The 15,564-nt window shown below is 52.7% G+C and overlaps 9 protein-coding genes and 1 non-coding gene across 10 annotated transcripts; 7 read left to right on the plus strand and 3 right to left on the minus strand.

The window, feature by feature from the left end:
• Positions 1–9: 9 nt before the first annotated feature.
• Positions 10–81, plus strand: BO80DRAFT_t309. Its single transcript has one exon. It is a non-coding gene; the product is annotated as a tRNA-Ala (tRNA).
• Positions 82–1,428: 1,347 nt separating this feature from the next.
• BO80DRAFT_370295 (uncharacterized protein) lies at positions 1,429–1,987 on the plus strand (the record flags this gene model as incomplete). Its single annotated transcript, XM_025716439.1, has 2 exons — positions 1,429–1,500; positions 1,550–1,987. 2 exons carry the CDS (start codon positions 1,429–1,431, stop codon positions 1,985–1,987), a joined length of 510 nt encoding a protein of 169 aa, XP_025569119.1.
• Positions 1,988–2,402: 415 nt separating this feature from the next.
• On the plus strand, positions 2,403–3,877 carry BO80DRAFT_395359 (alpha/beta hydrolase). The gene is made up of 3 exons (XM_025717307.1): positions 2,403–2,473; positions 2,534–2,749; positions 2,819–3,877. Exons 2-3 carry the CDS (start codon positions 2,563–2,565, stop codon positions 3,637–3,639), a joined length of 1,008 nt encoding a protein of 335 aa, XP_025569120.1. The 5' UTR covers positions 2,403–2,473; positions 2,534–2,562; the 3' UTR covers positions 3,640–3,877.
• Positions 3,878–4,022: 145 nt separating this feature from the next.
• Positions 4,023–5,100, minus strand: BO80DRAFT_420325 (uncharacterized protein). The gene is made up of 2 exons (XM_025718342.1): positions 4,646–5,100; positions 4,023–4,530 (listed from the first exon to the last, which is right to left on the minus strand). Exons 1-2 carry the CDS (start codon positions 5,005–5,007, stop codon positions 4,266–4,268), a joined length of 627 nt encoding a protein of 208 aa, XP_025569121.1. The 5' UTR covers positions 5,008–5,100; the 3' UTR covers positions 4,023–4,265.
• Positions 5,101–6,959: 1,859 nt separating this feature from the next.
• Positions 6,960–8,221, plus strand: BO80DRAFT_430412 (LLM class flavin-dependent oxidoreductase; the record flags this gene model as incomplete). The annotated part of the gene is made up of 1 exon (XM_025720702.1): positions 6,960–8,221. Exon 1 carries the CDS (start codon positions 7,125–7,127, stop codon positions 8,217–8,219), a length of 1,095 nt encoding a protein of 364 aa, XP_025569122.1. The 5' UTR covers positions 6,960–7,124.
• Positions 8,222–8,617: 396 nt separating this feature from the next.
• BO80DRAFT_469906 (bifunctional terpene synthase/polyprenyl synthetase family protein) lies at positions 8,618–10,966 on the plus strand. The gene is made up of 3 exons (XM_025723051.1): positions 8,618–9,001; positions 9,062–9,326; positions 9,382–10,966. The coding sequence occupies exons 1-3, from the start codon at positions 8,704–8,706 to the stop codon at positions 10,859–10,861; spliced, it is 2,043 nt and encodes a 680-aa protein (XP_025569123.1). The 5' UTR covers positions 8,618–8,703; the 3' UTR covers positions 10,862–10,966.
• A 446-nt stretch (positions 10,967–11,412) lies between these two features.
• Positions 11,413–11,790, minus strand: BO80DRAFT_450783 (uncharacterized protein; the record flags this gene model as incomplete). Its single annotated transcript, XM_025721842.1, has 1 exon — positions 11,413–11,790. One exon carries the CDS (start codon positions 11,788–11,790, stop codon positions 11,413–11,415), a length of 378 nt encoding a protein of 125 aa, XP_025569124.1.
• Positions 11,791–12,119: 329 nt separating this feature from the next.
• BO80DRAFT_312674 (uncharacterized protein) lies at positions 12,120–12,344 on the plus strand (the record flags this gene model as incomplete). Its single annotated transcript, XM_025715045.1, has 1 exon — positions 12,120–12,344. A coding segment is annotated over one exon (225 nt), but the record flags the coding sequence as incomplete, so codon positions are not given.
• Positions 12,345–12,427: 83 nt separating this feature from the next.
• BO80DRAFT_370314 (uncharacterized protein) lies at positions 12,428–13,114 on the plus strand (the record flags this gene model as incomplete). Its single annotated transcript, XM_025716440.1, has 2 exons — positions 12,428–12,679; positions 12,752–13,114. Coding segments are annotated over 2 exons (615 nt in total), but the record flags the coding sequence as incomplete, so codon positions are not given.
• Positions 13,115–13,905: 791 nt separating this feature from the next.
• BO80DRAFT_471306 (aconitase iron-sulfur domain-containing protein) lies at positions 13,906–15,475 on the minus strand (the record flags this gene model as incomplete). The annotated part of the gene is made up of 5 exons (XM_025723096.1): positions 13,906–13,931; positions 14,105–14,599; positions 14,658–14,868; positions 14,906–15,017; positions 15,054–15,475. Coding segments are annotated over 5 exons (1,266 nt in total), but the record flags the coding sequence as incomplete, so codon positions are not given.
• Between the last annotated feature and the right edge of the window lie 89 nt (positions 15,476–15,564).

Here is a 15,564-nt window from a genome sequence, read left to right on the forward strand (position 1 = left end):
TCATCAAATGGGGCTGTGGTTTAGTGGTATAATATTCCCTTAGCATGGGAGAGGTCCGGGGTTCGATTCCCCGCAGCTCCATTTTTTGTCTTTTTATTTTGGTTTGGTGGTGGCGGCCCGCCGATCGCGACACTATCTATTTAAGACCTAGAAATCAACACTATTTTTTATCCTGACTGTTCCTCCTCCCGCCCTGATATTGAGACCAAGTATTCATACGACGACAGTGAACGATATTATTTACCTAGACTGAGGGACAGCAAACTTGACCTCCCTCAATTCTACTTGATTTCCCCCGACAAGACCGAGCGAGACCCTAGCAGAGGTAGATCATGCTGGCAGCCTACAGTAACCGACAGCTGGCCCTTGGATCTCTACGTATGGTGGAATATTCCACCATGACACAATTCACTCATTGTCTCTGTTGGACATCATGACACCACATAGTGTGGCAATGCTAATAAATAAACCCAGCGCACCACCAAAAGACCTGTGGGTTTCGCCGAGCACTCGCACAGCATCCCAGGTAATGAAACCGCAAGCTACATAAAGTGATGCTGTTGCGTCAACCATGTCCGATCGTACTCTCATTCAAGGAACACCACGAGAACATACTGAGTAAGGCTACTACAGTGTTCGCGAGGGATTATGAGCTTGGTGGAATCTGAGAAGAAGGCCGTGTCAGATCATGGTATATTTGTTTGTCACTCTGAATCTATGTGGCCTGCACGCTCTTGGCTAGGCATCAGGCCTAATCACCAATCTATGTATATCCGGACCCTGCTTTGATTGCAGCATCATAGAAGAGGATATGTTGTAGGCGTGTGACGGAAAAATGAAGACGTGTATGGTCGTACATGACCAAACCGAGAGCTTGATCAAGGTTCTGACACCAACTCTAAGCAAAAGGCTTCCAGGAGACAGCCTATCATGGTTCGATATCAGTCGTCTTTGAGAAACAACAATGCACGTCGACCGTTGGTCGAATCTAAAACAGTTGTCCGGCCTTAAAGCACCATGGTATAGGTTCATAACAATCTCTTTCGGTTATAGCTTAAACTAGCAGTCTCCAACCTACTGGTGTACATGCTAAGCTTCACTTCTCCCACGAATCTATTCTTAGCCTCGTACAGCAGTTCAACTGCCCGATTATCCAACCGTCCAAGAGTCAGCATTGCGATTGAGAGTTTTACAATATATCACCCATACCGGCATTCCTTGTGTTGCTTGAACTCGCACTGAGCTTTCCGTCGGAGTCAGCCTGAGATACAATGCAGATCTATTTAAGGCACACCTACATTGGCAGCATTCTCATCAACATAAATGCAGACTCCTCTCCTACTTACGACCATATTCACTATCATCATCAATTCAGACAAGGGGTCGCATTGCAATCATCTCTACATAAGCCACAACACTCCGGTCACCATGAAGTCCGAAATCCTCATCGTTCTGAGCATCCTGTTCGCTTTGGCACCTGCCACACCCACCACGCCCAACGTAAGGCCACTTCCCAAGAAGCAACACACAATTTCTAATCCGCATATAGAACACCCAGAACATCTCCGAGATTATCTCCAGCCTTCCGCAGGACAACAATGGAGTCCTCTACCTCGGAAATGACGGCGTGCTTCGATCCGTCGACGCCAGCGGCAGGGTCGTGGCCTACCAACAGTTGAGCCCGGACCAAATCCGCGAATACAACAGCAAGTTCCCTGCGGCAGAGCAGGATCGTCTGTCCCGGGACTTCCAGGGCGTTGACGGTCGTGACGTGACCAATCTCGACCAGCTTCTCAACCCCGACCGCAACTTGCTGCCGCCTATGACCACCACCACCACCGTGTCTCAGCAGCAGCCAACGAGCACCAATGTACCGGGTCGGAACACCTGCGGAAATGTCGGATGCACTTCGCAGCGTGAGTGTCGCCAGAACGGATGCAACAATTGTCTCCAGGCGGATCATATGGCGATGGGCTACTGCCATTAGACTGGCGTGCAGTCCCCGTATTATTCAACAGATTCTGTTTCGCGTTTGTCTAACTTTTCTTCTATATGCGAAGGAAGAGGGCTCATTGTGCTTATGGTTCTACTCTGGCCATGACCGATGTCGGAAAATGCCAACGAACCCTGTCTCATTTGTTGTTGCTTTTAGTTGCAGATTGTCATTCCTTAGCTAGCGAAACAGAATATATGCACCCGAAATAAGGTTGACAAGCGTATATTCGATCCGAGATGTATGCGGCCTATAATATCCCTTTAAACAAAGATAAAAGATCCCCATCAAGCATCGGCCAGGGCCGAGGTAATGCCGAGAGTCTCGGCATGGCGGGGCGGGCGGGGTCATCGGTTATATCTTCACCCGGATCAACATCTTGGCCAACCTGACTTCGCTGCTGCCTACCGTTTAATCCCACTGAATTCCACAAGGACGAGACGATTGTCACCTTTCTCAACCACCCAATCACCACTCTACCGGTAACGAACGCTCTATTGCTCCCTACTCTCATGCCAGCCAAGCTAACCACACTCACCGCAGCCATCTACCCCCGCACTACAGCAACCATGCAGTCCCATCTCCCTGAAGGAGGCAAGACTCTCGTCTACTTCACCATCGACAACCACGATGTCAAACTAGACTACTACCTCCCGCCCGTCACGAGCGGAAACCTCCCCGCCATCATCTACTACCACGGAGGCGGAATGACCGCCGGCTCGCGACGCGGCCGAGGTTTCCCACACTGGCTCTACAGTACCCCCCCCCCCCCCCTCCTCCTTCTCCCTCCCCCTCACCAGAAACACTCACTAATAACGCTTCCAGACCACTGCCAACAAAAATCCTACATCTTCATCTCCGCCGACTACCGCCTCTGCCACCCCACCACGGCCCTGGACCAAATCGAAGACGCCAAAGCCATCTTCACCTTCCTAGCCGGACCCTTCCAATCCGCCCTCCCAGACTCCATCACCCTCGACACCACCCGCATCGCTGTGACGGGCTTCTCGGCAGGTGGATTCTCTGCCCGCGCCGCCTGCGTCTACGCCGACCCTAAACCCGCTGCCTTGTTGACCGGGTACGGCAGCTGTGGCGATTGGCTTCTCGATCACTGGACGACGGCGCGGCCACCGACTTCCATCGCGAACCTGGTGGATTTGGATGCCGTGCCGCAGTTACTGGCTGATAAGACGGTCGTGAGCGATGATATGCCCGAGGATGGCGGGGTGATGTCGAATCGGTTTGCGTTGACGGTGCGGTGGGAGTTGGATGGGACGTTTCTGGATGGGTGTTTGGGTAGGCCTGGGTTGGGCGCGGAGTTAAATCAAGTACGGTATGAGGAACGGGCGGCGAAGATTCCAGAGGAATTGAAGCCTGCGTTTTTGCAGTTGTTCGTGGATGAAACGTATCCGCCGTCGGTGTTTGTGCATGGTACCGCGGATGAGGTGGTGCCGGATCAGGAGAGTATTACGCATTATGAGCGGTTGAAGGAGCTGGGGGTCAAGTCGGAGTTGTTGTTGGTGGAGGATGGGGGGCATGGGTTGGTGGATTTTAGTGCTGGGTTTCCGCCTAAGCCGGCGAAGGGGTCCGTGGAGGCGTATGCGCGGGGATTGGAGTTTATTGATGAGGTTTTTGGGACGGCTTAGTTTAGTGGATAGTGGTATTTGTATGGGCTGATTTGTAGCCTTCAAAGGCTTGCAGTCTCCGAGGCTGACTTGACGACTGAGCTGGGTTGTCATTTATAGAAACTTGGAATTGTATGATAATATAACCGAGAGAAGGGCCACAGAAATCATAAACATGGTGAGTGACTGATATATCTGAGGTCTACGGATATTAAATCCGACCCTCTGAACCTGACCCTGCAAACAACATACATAGTACGGAGCCAAGGCTGAGAGGCCATCAATGGCTGCTCCTGCAGGGTCAATGTGGGGACGAATACGGGCAAAGGTGGGGAGGGATAAAGTTGCCAACCAATGAGATCTACATCGAAAGCTCTGTATTATGGCTTATTATAATAGAGCGGGGAAGTAATAGTTTTAGATATAAACTAGCAGACTAGAGAAAATGGATGCCCGCAGACAGAGAAAATTGTTCGCCACAATGGTATATCTAAACTTTCACCAGCCCTATATACTCTACTCTTATTTACTCTGCCACAATACTCAACCATCCCTCATTTCTCCACAACTACATCAGAACTCACCACACATCCCACTCCCCCATACTCTCGCCCGACGTGACCTGCCGATCCACAAAGTAAATCAAACTAATCAGCATCCTCATCCCCCAACTCCAACCTCTCCCGCAGGTACTCATTCTCCTCCCGCAACCGATCAATCTCGCGCTCATACTCCTCCATGGAATCCGCACTCGCCGACTCCAACTCCTCAATGATCTTAAACACGCGCCACAACCGCAACACCACGACCAGGGAACCCAGTTCCTCGACCAAGCCTCGCAGCGCCACATCAATCGCGAATGCCACCACGATGACGAGCGAATCGAAGATGTGGAATTTGGAGGAGAAGTAACTATGTTTTTCGTTAGCATTAGTCATATACGTCATGTCATTACTGCCTCCAACACAGCACAGCACAACACAACACAACAGCCACTCCACCAAAGGAAAAAAAGGAAGAAGCCCACCTCATCCCAAAACTCGCCACCGCAACCATCAACTCCACCATAAACAGACACGAAAACACCAGCCCCACAATCTCCAGACCCTCCTGCGCCTCACCCCAAATCGCAGGAACATGCGAGTACCGCTTCTCCAGCTCACAGACATGCAACTCGATGAGGAAATCGGCAAATACGCAGGCGACGTCCACCGAGACGAGGAACAGGATGAGGTAGTGGCCGAATCGGGATGAGAGGAAGTCGCGGGCTGAGCGTCGGTAGCGCGCGACGAGGGACGAGCGGGGGGAGTCTTCGTCAGAGAGGTAGATTTGGCCTGGGGGGAGGGGCTGGGCCTCGGTTGTGAGGAGGGGGTCGTTGGAGGATCGCATGTTGGGTGTGGTTGTGAGTGGGTATCTTTGGAGCTGGAGGGTTGGAGATGGAGGATGAGGGGTTGTTTGGATGGAAAAGGCTTGGGAAGGCTTGGTTGCGGTGGGTGGAGGTTGGGCTGGCGACCGGGTGGACCGGCACCGAAGGCTAACGCGTGGTTGGATGGCGGCTCCGAGCCGTAGTGGATGTGAAAGCTTATCGGGCGGTTATCAATTGTTATCAGGCTGGAGGATGATTGGTATGATTTGAACTATATGGAGCTCGTGAAGGCATTCGCTGCAGTTGGTCATATTGCAGACCAATTTTAAGAACCCTGGCGACATGCCATGCAGGTCCGACAAGCCGCCCTCCTTACAGAAGATGGTTGATTGAAGAATGCCTCCTGTCGAGCCTGCAGTGCTGACTCCTGAACATTGCAAGTTTCTATTCCAACAGAAGCCAGCTCCCAGCCCGATTGAGGCTACTCCAGACAACTGGCCAGATGGGAGGAAGATGGGAGGTACCGAATTTGCTCTCTCCAAATTCCTGCTGTATTGGCAGATTCAGAACATCAGCCTCGCACTAGCCGCCTTTCACGCCATTATGGCCACATTCCCACTGCTTATCCAAAGCCCTTTTGACGTCATGATAGATGACTTTGGAGTCGGTATACAGCGAGGGAATGACTTAGTATCCCTATTCATCGTGATCCTTCCTCACATTCAAACCCATAAAAGCCCAATCCCCTAGAACTTCGGGACTTTCTCAAGCCTTTCAATCTCGCCATCCGCCCCTGCATCATATGTCAAGAACCACGTAGGCCTAAAGGAATGTATCCCTTCTTAGCCCCGGCCGTAGAAGGTAGAAATAGCATGTCTCAACACCATACAATACGATCTTTCTCCCCGGGTTGCATCTGTCTGGATAATGGGGCGATTGTAACTTTTGGGAGGCACTTTTGGTGAGTGGTTATGCTTAGTACAAGGTCAGGTGTGCTACTAGAGATTATGAATCGGTTTCTGGAGATGTTGTCGAGGGTTGGAGATTATGAAAGGGGTGGGGTTGCGACGGGGTTAAGTGTAGGGGCATCACTGATGGGAATTGGTACGGGTTAGCTTTTGGGTTCATCTGGCGGCCGGTATATAGTTACTGTCGCTTTCCCCCTTGTGCAAATTGAACGAGGTATTTGGCGTTGAAGATAGAGGGGATAAATGGCATGGATTGCGATGATGAAAGATGTATTTGCTGATAGAGTGCATTGCATCATTTACTAGCATGGTCCCCAGAAGTTTAGAAAAGTTTGGCATGTAAAGGTGCGATAAATTCTATGGATATGGTATCACCGTATGGGTTCAAAGTGGGACTAATGGTTTGTCCCCGGGAAGCCCTAGCCATGATGTTTGGGAGACGCAGCCTTCATTTCGACGGCCATATAGTGCTATCAGCTATCGAAAGCTGAGGAAACGAGATGGAAACACGAAGAAAAGTCAAAACCCGATGGTGAAGAATTGAAGCGACGTTCGTGGCATGCTCATCTCCAACATAGTGTAGTCGTTTGACAACGAGTATGTCAACATAATTTTGAATGTCACCTTGACCATATCTTGATGCTGGAACAAGTAGCGCTCTACAGAACCTGCACCGGACCAGCCTTTGCTCAGCCAGAGATTGTATTTATCAGCAATGTCTTGAGTGGATGAGGGGATGGTTGGCAGCAATTAGTCAGAAACATGAGACAACCGGATACCGATGATCCGATAAGATAGTTGCATAGAATTGGTCAAGCAAGTAAAATAGCATTGGTCAATCTTCCGCTCGGCTATGGTGGTTGCGTGATGGCGGACCTGGCGTGCGCATGCAGTGGCAGCAGCCGGATGCATCGGCCACCCGCAGAGCTGCCAACCTGTCTATCATGAGTTGCATAATGTCAGACGGATATGACGACTTCAAGTACCTTACTTGTCCACTCGGATGTGTGAAACACAAACCCGTTATCGGCCAAGTAAGGCGTGATCGCCTAGTGTCTCGCGTCATCCACCACATCTCATGCGGGGTACACCAAGTACATCCCAGATGTATAAATGACACGCCCATCTTATTCCTGCAACCAGCCAGCCCCTCATAATAACTACACTTCACCATGCCGACCGAATTCATCAGTCTCACCTTCCCCAACGCCTCCACGGAGGTCGCGCCCATCCCCAACGCGGGCATTGACCCCGACTACCTCGTGCGTTACGCACGCGCCCTCGACGACTATGGCTACAACTACACCCTCGTACCCTACGACTCCTCCTACTTCGACCCTTTCACCATCGGCGCTACCATCGCCTCCGTGACCAAGAACCTCAAGGTCATCATCGCCCTCCGCCCCAACACCCTCTACCCCACCGTCGCCGCCAAAGCCCTGGCCACCCTTGACCAACTCAGTCGAGGCCGTGTCGTGGTCCACTTCATCGCCGGCGGCAGCGACGCCGAACAAGCCAAGGAAGGCGACTTCCTGAACAAACAACAACGATACGGCCGGCTGGAGGACTACATTAAAATCCTCCGTCGGGCATGGGAATCCGACGAGCCCTTCGACTGGGAAAGCGAGTATTACACCTTCAAGCAGTTCAGTAACCGGGTCCGTCCCGTCAACGGAACCATCCCCGTCTCCGTCGGCGGATCCTCCGACGAAGCGTATCGCGTGGGCGGCTCACTCGCCGACATCTTCGGTCTCTGGGGCGAACCCCTCAAGGAAACCAAGGAGCAGATCGATCGGATTTATGCCGAGGCGGAGCGCGCAGGTCGTGCGCCCAACGACCGGCCGCGCATCTGGGTGACTTTCCGGCCGATTATTGCTGAGACAGATGATCTTGCCTGGGCCAAGGCGCATCAGACGCTGGATAAGTTGAAGGAGTATCGTGCGAACGGACAGGGTAAGGCTCCCCCGAATGCTCCGCCGCCGCAGAATGTGGGGTCTCAGCGATTGTTGGATATTGCGGCGAGGGGAGAGGTGCAGGATCGCGCGCTGTGGTATCCGACTGTGACGGCGACGAATGCGCGGGGCGCGTCAACGGCGTTGGTGGGATCGCCGCAGACGATCAGTGATTCGATTCTGGATTATGTGGATCTGGGGGCGGAGTTGATCTCCATCCGTGGGTATGATAACCTGAATGATGCGATTGATTATGGGCGGTATATTTTGCCGAGAGTGCGGAAGGAGTTGAAGGAGCGGGAGAATGGTCATTAAGGGTGTCTGATGTATATAGACTGTGAGTTAGATGCCTTGAATACAGCTTTTACTATCCAATGAAATGTTCATGTGGGGTTTGGGAGGTCCTGAATAGACACCAAGCGGTGATGGCGGAGCGACCCCGCATCTAGTTCGAGGGATGTTTCCCGGTATGCTGGCTTCAGCTCGGGGGTTGCCTTTTCTCAGGGATAGGTGACGGATATCATCCCATCAGCAGAGACTTTACTGAATTGCATAGCCAGTATCCTCCTGATTGTCAAAACACGACCAAGGAAGACCACTGATCGGGAGAAATTCCGTGACAGTCCTGGCAGGAATCCAGCTTAGTCATCACCTGTTGCCTTGCGCGATTCTGCGTCGAATTCACCACATGTCATCAACACATTCCTCCCCATATCGACCAGAGAGCCAGTCTCTGCTCTCATCATCACTTCATCTCCACAATTCTGCCAGCAAAATATTCATAGGTTCAGTAAGCAGGATGCCCGACGAACCCCAGATCTGGCAGCATTCCCGTCTGGTCGACAAGGCTGAGGTTGAGAAATCGGGCTGTTTCACCACCCTGCCGGTCCGAATCAGCCTCTACGACGATGTTGCGGATAGTACAGCCAAACATGGCAATCGCGTCTGGCACTGGTTTATCGGAGATGGAGTGGATACCGCGACGAGTGAGACGTCGAGTCCTGTTGGTAATCTGTGCAGTTTTCTTTTTCCTGAGTGCGCTCCGGGGAGAGTGGAAGCGATGGCGCATATCAATGAGTTGTTGCTTATTCAGAAAGGTATTTGCGGATCTCATAGTGTTCTCAGATATGAATAGGCCTAGGCTGATAGTATTCGAGATATACTCAATGACGGTGGCGACTGCAAAGACAAAGATGCAGCAGTTGCGAACCAGAAAAGCCCCAGGGCTAGCGAGGCCACCAAGATCGTACAAAGACTCTCGATTTACTTCTTGCGGGCTGCCCAAATCGACCACAGTGCAGGAACTGACATTCTTGAGATGTACAAGCGCAGCTGGCGACAAGATGCAGAGTCAGAAGATCTGAGCAATGTTGACAGTTTTAGCAGCCTCTTTATGATGCGGCGGGCGAAGGCTGGCTTCAAGTGAGTGCTCCTACGATTAACTCGAAAACTCAACAATGTTGCTGATGACTGGCAGCTTATACTATTTCCTACTGGCATTTAGCCAGGAATTCAAGCTTAGTGCACTGGATTGGGCAACAATGAATGATCTCTTGTATCTATTCGAGATGGCCATGTTGCACATCAGTGACCTTTATGGCTGGCAAAGGGAGAAGCAATCAGGCAATGATTGGGCCACCAACTTCATTCCTTTCTACATGCGGATGGAGAAGATGACGGAGGACCAGGCGATGGATAAGATGAGGGAAACAATTATTAACTATGAGAAACGCTTCATCGCTTCCAGAGAGCAGCTATACACCCGAGGGCTTCTTCCCTTTCATCTGCGTCGGTGGGCCGAAGTGTGCGGTGCAGCTATTGCAGGGTATCACTACTGGTGCGCCAACTGTCCTCGGCTCAACCAGCGAGATGAGCAGGGTGATGTGTCCGACAAGCAATCGGCTGTGGTTGAGACTCCGCCGTCGACAGACGCAGAACCCGCTGTGCAGGGCGAAACGGTGCTCCCATACCTACCAGCCAAGCCTTATCCGGACACGGAAGTTCCCAACTCCCCCAAACCCTCTCGCCATGGCAATTTACTAGATGATTCCGCCCTTCTAGGCCCAGTCAACTACATCCAGTCGCTTTCCTCCAAGAAAACTCTGACCAAATTAATGGAAGCATTCAACGTCTGGCTTCGCATCCCCGACGAGCAACTCTCCCTATTAAGTCAAGTCGTGGAGGATCTCCACAATGCCTCGCTCATCCTCGACGACATCCAAGACGAATCCGAACTGCGACGCGGCCACGCAGCCACCCACCTCATATACGGCGCCCCGCAGTCCATCAACAGCGCCACGTACATGATCACCCGCGTCTCACGACTTCTTCAGACTGAAAACAATGCCCTGATCCCCATCTACCTCGAGGAACTCGAAAAGCTCTTCATCGGTCAGAGCTGGGATCTGCACTGGAAATTCCACAAAAGGTGTCCCTCGGAGGAAGCATACTTCGAGATGGTCGACAAGAAAACCGGGGCACTCTTCCTAATGCTCCTGCGCTTAATGCAAGTGTCCTCTCCCGTCTCCACTTCCTTCGATATCACCCACTTCTGCCGACTTATGGGCCGATGGTACCAAGTCCGAGACGACTACATGAATCTGCAAAGTACCGATTACTCCAACCTGAAAGGGTTCTGTGAAGATCTGGATGAGGGGAAGTTCTCCTATCCTGTGATCCGGGCCTGCAATACCAGTTCCTCCGCACAGGATATCATCCTCGGTGCATTTCAGGCCCAGCAGGGTTCTTCGGACAAGTTGGCGCGTGCCACCAAGCTCCAGATCCTGCGGTTGATTGATAGCACGGGGGCTCTGGATCATACGTGGAAGCTGGTCCGGGATTTGCATAGAGAGATTGGTGCGGAGATTGGTGTGTTGGAAGGGAAACTCGGTGGGAATCCGATGTTACGGGGGATGATGAAAGCGCTCGGGAAAGTGCCTGCACCGGATGTGTTGTGAGACGTTGAGCATCTTGGTCATCTCTTTCCTTTTCTAATGTCCTGTAGGAACCTTGCCGTAGATGACAAGGCAAATTAAAATCCAAAGAAACAACCAGACAGAAAGACCAGAGACAGACTTACTCAATATCACGAGACATGATAGATACAGACCCCCACCCCCTTATACCTTAATCCCCAAAGCCCATCCCCCCAGCAGCCACACACCCCGCCACGCCCCCGAACACCCACAACCCGACCCAATTCAACTTCCCCCCATCCCCACCCCCCAAAACACCCCCCCGCACTAGGCCCACCGATTAACAATCCCAACCCCGCGACCGCAAACCTCTGCCCGATCCGCGTCCCAATCATCGCCGGATCCCGAGTCAGGAGTCGAAAGCAGACGGGGGGGCATCGCAACCACCACGCCACTGAAGAAGCCGGTGACGAGGACTTCGATGATCATGCCTGCGGTGTGGTGGACGCCCAGCATGCAGAGTATAGTAATGCCGAGGAGGAGGGTAAGTTGGGATGATGGTGTTAAAGACGCCGATGCGATCGGATAGAGCATTAGGAGCGATGCGGCCGAAGAAGGAGCCGGTGTTGAAGATCGCGACCATGTAGAAGGATAGGGAGGGGGAGGTGAAGTGGCGGTTGGATGGGTAGAAGGAGATGTAGAAGATGAGGATGGCGTTGGCGAGGAAGAGGATGAGGGTGCTTGTTGGAGGAGGAGGCCTGGAAGAGGGCGCCGCTCTCGTAGTAGGTTTGAAACATGGCGAATGTGTTGATCATGCCCCAGGTGTTGAAGAAGAGGACGAAGCCGGCGGCTACTTGGAGCCATGCTATGAGGCCGCCATCGGGGGGCGGGGGGCTGCGAAGAGGTGCTGTGGGAGGGGTTGGAACTTTTTCATCTGGTGCAGTGTCTTGGGTGGTAGATTGCGAAGTCATCGTGGATACCGTTAAGCAACGTCTAGCTTGGTGGGAGAGGCTCCCATCCTCTTTCTGTAGAAGAACGGCTTCATATAGGGCTTGGTTATTCCGCCGTCGCGGGCTAAGTATCATACATACCCCGGTTGTTCTTGCAAAATTACGGGCTGTTCTGTCACACTGTAATCGCATTGTTGGTCCGTCATTAATCCATCAGCGACCATCAGCCACTGCGCATCTCCTGTCTTTCTCTCTCTCTCTCTCTCCTCGAGCGAGGTGCTCGCTGCCTAAAACACGACTACTGGACACAGCCAACGATGGCGAGCCTTAACTTAGAAGGAGCAGCAACCAAGCGCAGACGTGTGCGTAAAGGTTCACGGTCCTGCTGGGAATGCAAACGACGGAAGATCCGATGTCGCTTTGCCGCCCCGGACGATGCTATTTGCATCGGCGGCCAGCATAGACGGGCGGACTGTGTCAGTCAGGAGATGCCAGAGGATCTGTCGGCAGCCCGAAGGGGCAACCGACAGCTCGGGGACCGCATCGCCCGCATCGAAGAGGTCATGAAGGATTGGCTGGCTGCTAGACCTTCCATCCAGCCCAACATCACCACACCAGAGGCAGGCGACCTATCCTCGCATGTAACACATCTCGGATCTTCGGCACTGCGCCCTTTGCCCATCCCGACATTGATAATCGAAGCCAAATCGCCTCCTTGGATGCCAAAACAGGCCAGGTACACTTCACAGATGGAACATCTGTCGAGCAGGGAGATCACATTCTGTTCGCAACCGGTTATGACTTTAGTTTCCCCTTTCTCCCGAATTTGAAGTCAGTCCATAAAAGGATTCCCGGGTTGGATCAGCATCTTCTCAAAATCGATGATCCAACCCTGGCATTTATCGGCATGGTAGGTCATAACGCCCCCATCCCAACCACCAACTCTCCATGTACCGATATATCCCATACCAATCCCATAAAGGTAACAGGCGGCTTCGGCATCCGCATCTTCGAATGGCAAGCCGTCGCCACCGCTCGGATCTTCGCCGGCCACGCAGCGGTTCCTCCACAGGCGGAAATGGAGAAATGGGAACGCGACCGAATAGCGCAATCCGGTGACCAAGCTGCGTTCTGGACACTCATTCCGGATTTTGAAAAGCACTTTGAAGCGCTCCGTGCACTCGCGGGCGAGCCGGCACCAGGTACCACGGGGAGGGTTTTACCTCCGTATAAACCGGAGTGGGGGGATATTTTCTGGGCGTTTGTGCGGTATCGAGTGCAGTGGTGGGAGAGGGAGGCTGCTGAGGCGCGTTCGTCTTCGGGTCCTAGGTCTCTCAAGATTTAGGGTTCTTGGTAGTTGTGCGTAAAGAGAAGAACATCTATGTTTCCGGTCCGACTTGATATAAACAGCCCTACCACAACATACCGAAGAGGAAAATGGTAGGTATAAGAAGTTCTCTCCAGCCCAATGAAAATGCCTCGTATTGATGAAAAAGAGACTGCCCGAGTCCCAAAGCCCTTGTATGAGCCCTTGTAGCTGCCGGTGGGGTCAGTTGAGAGCCTGGAGGGGGGAGATATCTGGTACCAGCCTGATCAATGATGCATCTACGTGATATAATCATCCTCTTCAAGTCACTCGGGACACTTCACCCGTCCCCCAACCTGTCGTTTCCACTGCTCCTTCCATTCCACCCAAAAGTTCGCCCGCAGGTCAATTCCTTGATTGGAGCTGCCAGCTGACAACGGTCTCATCTCTCCATTTCCCGTGAGCAGCCAATCGTCGGGGGACTTCCACATTCGATAACTGATGTATAACAGATATAAAATCTTATCTCGCAGATTTTAGCAGCATATATGTAAAAAGATAGGATGTAAAAGGGATAAAAACATACAACAGAAGGGATTCGCTGGTGGTCACCCACCCAACTACTAACCTCCCGGCGTGTGGGTTAAGTACGGCTGAGCGGACGGGAAGCCCTGTTTTCCACACCCTGTGGTCGTATGTACTGGATGCAGTAGAAAAACTAAAGATATAGGGCTTGACATAAAGAATTCAATGATAAGTCCTTCCCACACACCATGCCGTATGTGCTTATGCTTGTGCTAGTTTATATGTCAGCTTGCATGACCAGAACCCTAGTTGTTGTTACTTTCAATGCTGACTTGAAAAACGTGAGATGTACTAATTCTCTAAATCTCATCATTTGATCTCGCCGTACTGTTTCGATCCTAGTGTACCGCTAAGCTTCCGAACATTGTTTACAGTTAAAACATCTATATACGCTTATCCCGTTGCAACCTGCCATCACCGCTTCCCCCATCAAATTCAACGCACTCCCCGCCTTGAAATACTCAATCTGCTCCCCCGTAAAGGTATGATTCAACTGTGCCTCCCACTCCCCATTCACCACCAGCTTCACCCTGTTCCCAGGTTCCAGCCCCTCCAATCCGACAATACTCACCCGATCCTCCGCCCGCATCCGATCGTAGTCCGCCTCATCCACAAACGTCAACGCCAGCATGCCCTGCTTCTTCAAATTGGCTTCATGAATCCGCGCAAACGACTTGGCAATAATAGCCACGCCTCCAAGGTATCTCGGCTGCAGGGCCGCATGTTCCCGGGATGATCCCTCGCCGTAGTTGTGGTCTGCGATCACCACCCACGGCTGGCCTTTCGCCTTGTAGTCGCGTGCGGTACCGGGAACATCGCCATCTTCCTGAGTCAGTTGGTTCCGTACGGTGTTCACAAGCCCGTTCTCCGCATTCACCGCCCCGATCAATGTGTTGTTGGAGATGTTCTCCAGATGGCCGCGGTATCGGAACCACGGACCTGCCCGGAGTAATATGGTCGGTTGTGCACTTGCCCTTGGTTTTGATGAGAATCACACAGTCGTGGAAGTCATTGCCGGACCAGGGCGCAAACGGGGCCAGTCGCTGCAATCGGTCCGAGGTAGGGCTGATTTCGACTTCCACGGCGCTTCGATCCGCCGGCGGGGCCTTGTATGCCGCATCGGAGTTCAAATAGCCGTTCTTGGGCAGGGTGTCTCCCGTTGGCGGCTGGAATCGGAACTCCTCCCCCGATGGAGTGGTCAATGTATCCTTGCTGGGATCAAAAGATAGATCATCAGAAAAAAACCTTGGCCATCACCAGCTCCGGCGACGCCAGTAAGAAATTCGTGGCGGGGTTGGAGTCCAGACGACCAGAGAAGTTGCGATTGTATGAAGTGATGATAGAAATTCGGAGTCCCCTACACAACACCCCAATCAGTCACACGAAACAAAACCTCCACGGGGCACTTACCTTGGGCATGTCCACGCGATCCCACGATCCACAACACGGCCCACACGCATTCGGCAACATGGTGGCCCCCAACTCCTCAAACACCGCCAACACCCCCGCCTCCTCCAGCGTATCCCGCGTCTGCAGACTCCCCGGCGACACCAATAAGGGCATCTTAGGCTTCAACCCTACCTCCAACGCCTGACGCGCCACACTCGCCGCCCGTCCCATATCCTCAAACGACGAATTCGTACACGACCCAATCAACCCAGCCGTCAACCTCCGCGGCCACTTCCCCTCCTCCACCACCTCCGCCAACCGTCCCACCGGCGTCGACAAATCCGGCGTAAACGGCCCATTAATCCTCGCCTCCAACCTCGACAAATCCACCTCAATCACCCCATCATACTCCGCCCCCTCATCCGCCCTCAACTCCCCCGCAATCCGCTCCACCGCCCGCGCCATCTCCCCCCGCCCGGTACTCCTCAAATACTCCCCCATGGCCCCCGCATACG

The sequence above is a fragment of the Aspergillus ibericus genome (genome assembly GCF_003184845.1).
Source record: "Aspergillus ibericus CBS 121593 unplaced genomic scaffold BO80scaffold_104, whole genome shotgun sequence".
In the NCBI taxonomy this organism is placed as follows: domain Eukaryota; kingdom Fungi; phylum Ascomycota; class Eurotiomycetes; order Eurotiales; family Aspergillaceae; genus Aspergillus; species Aspergillus ibericus.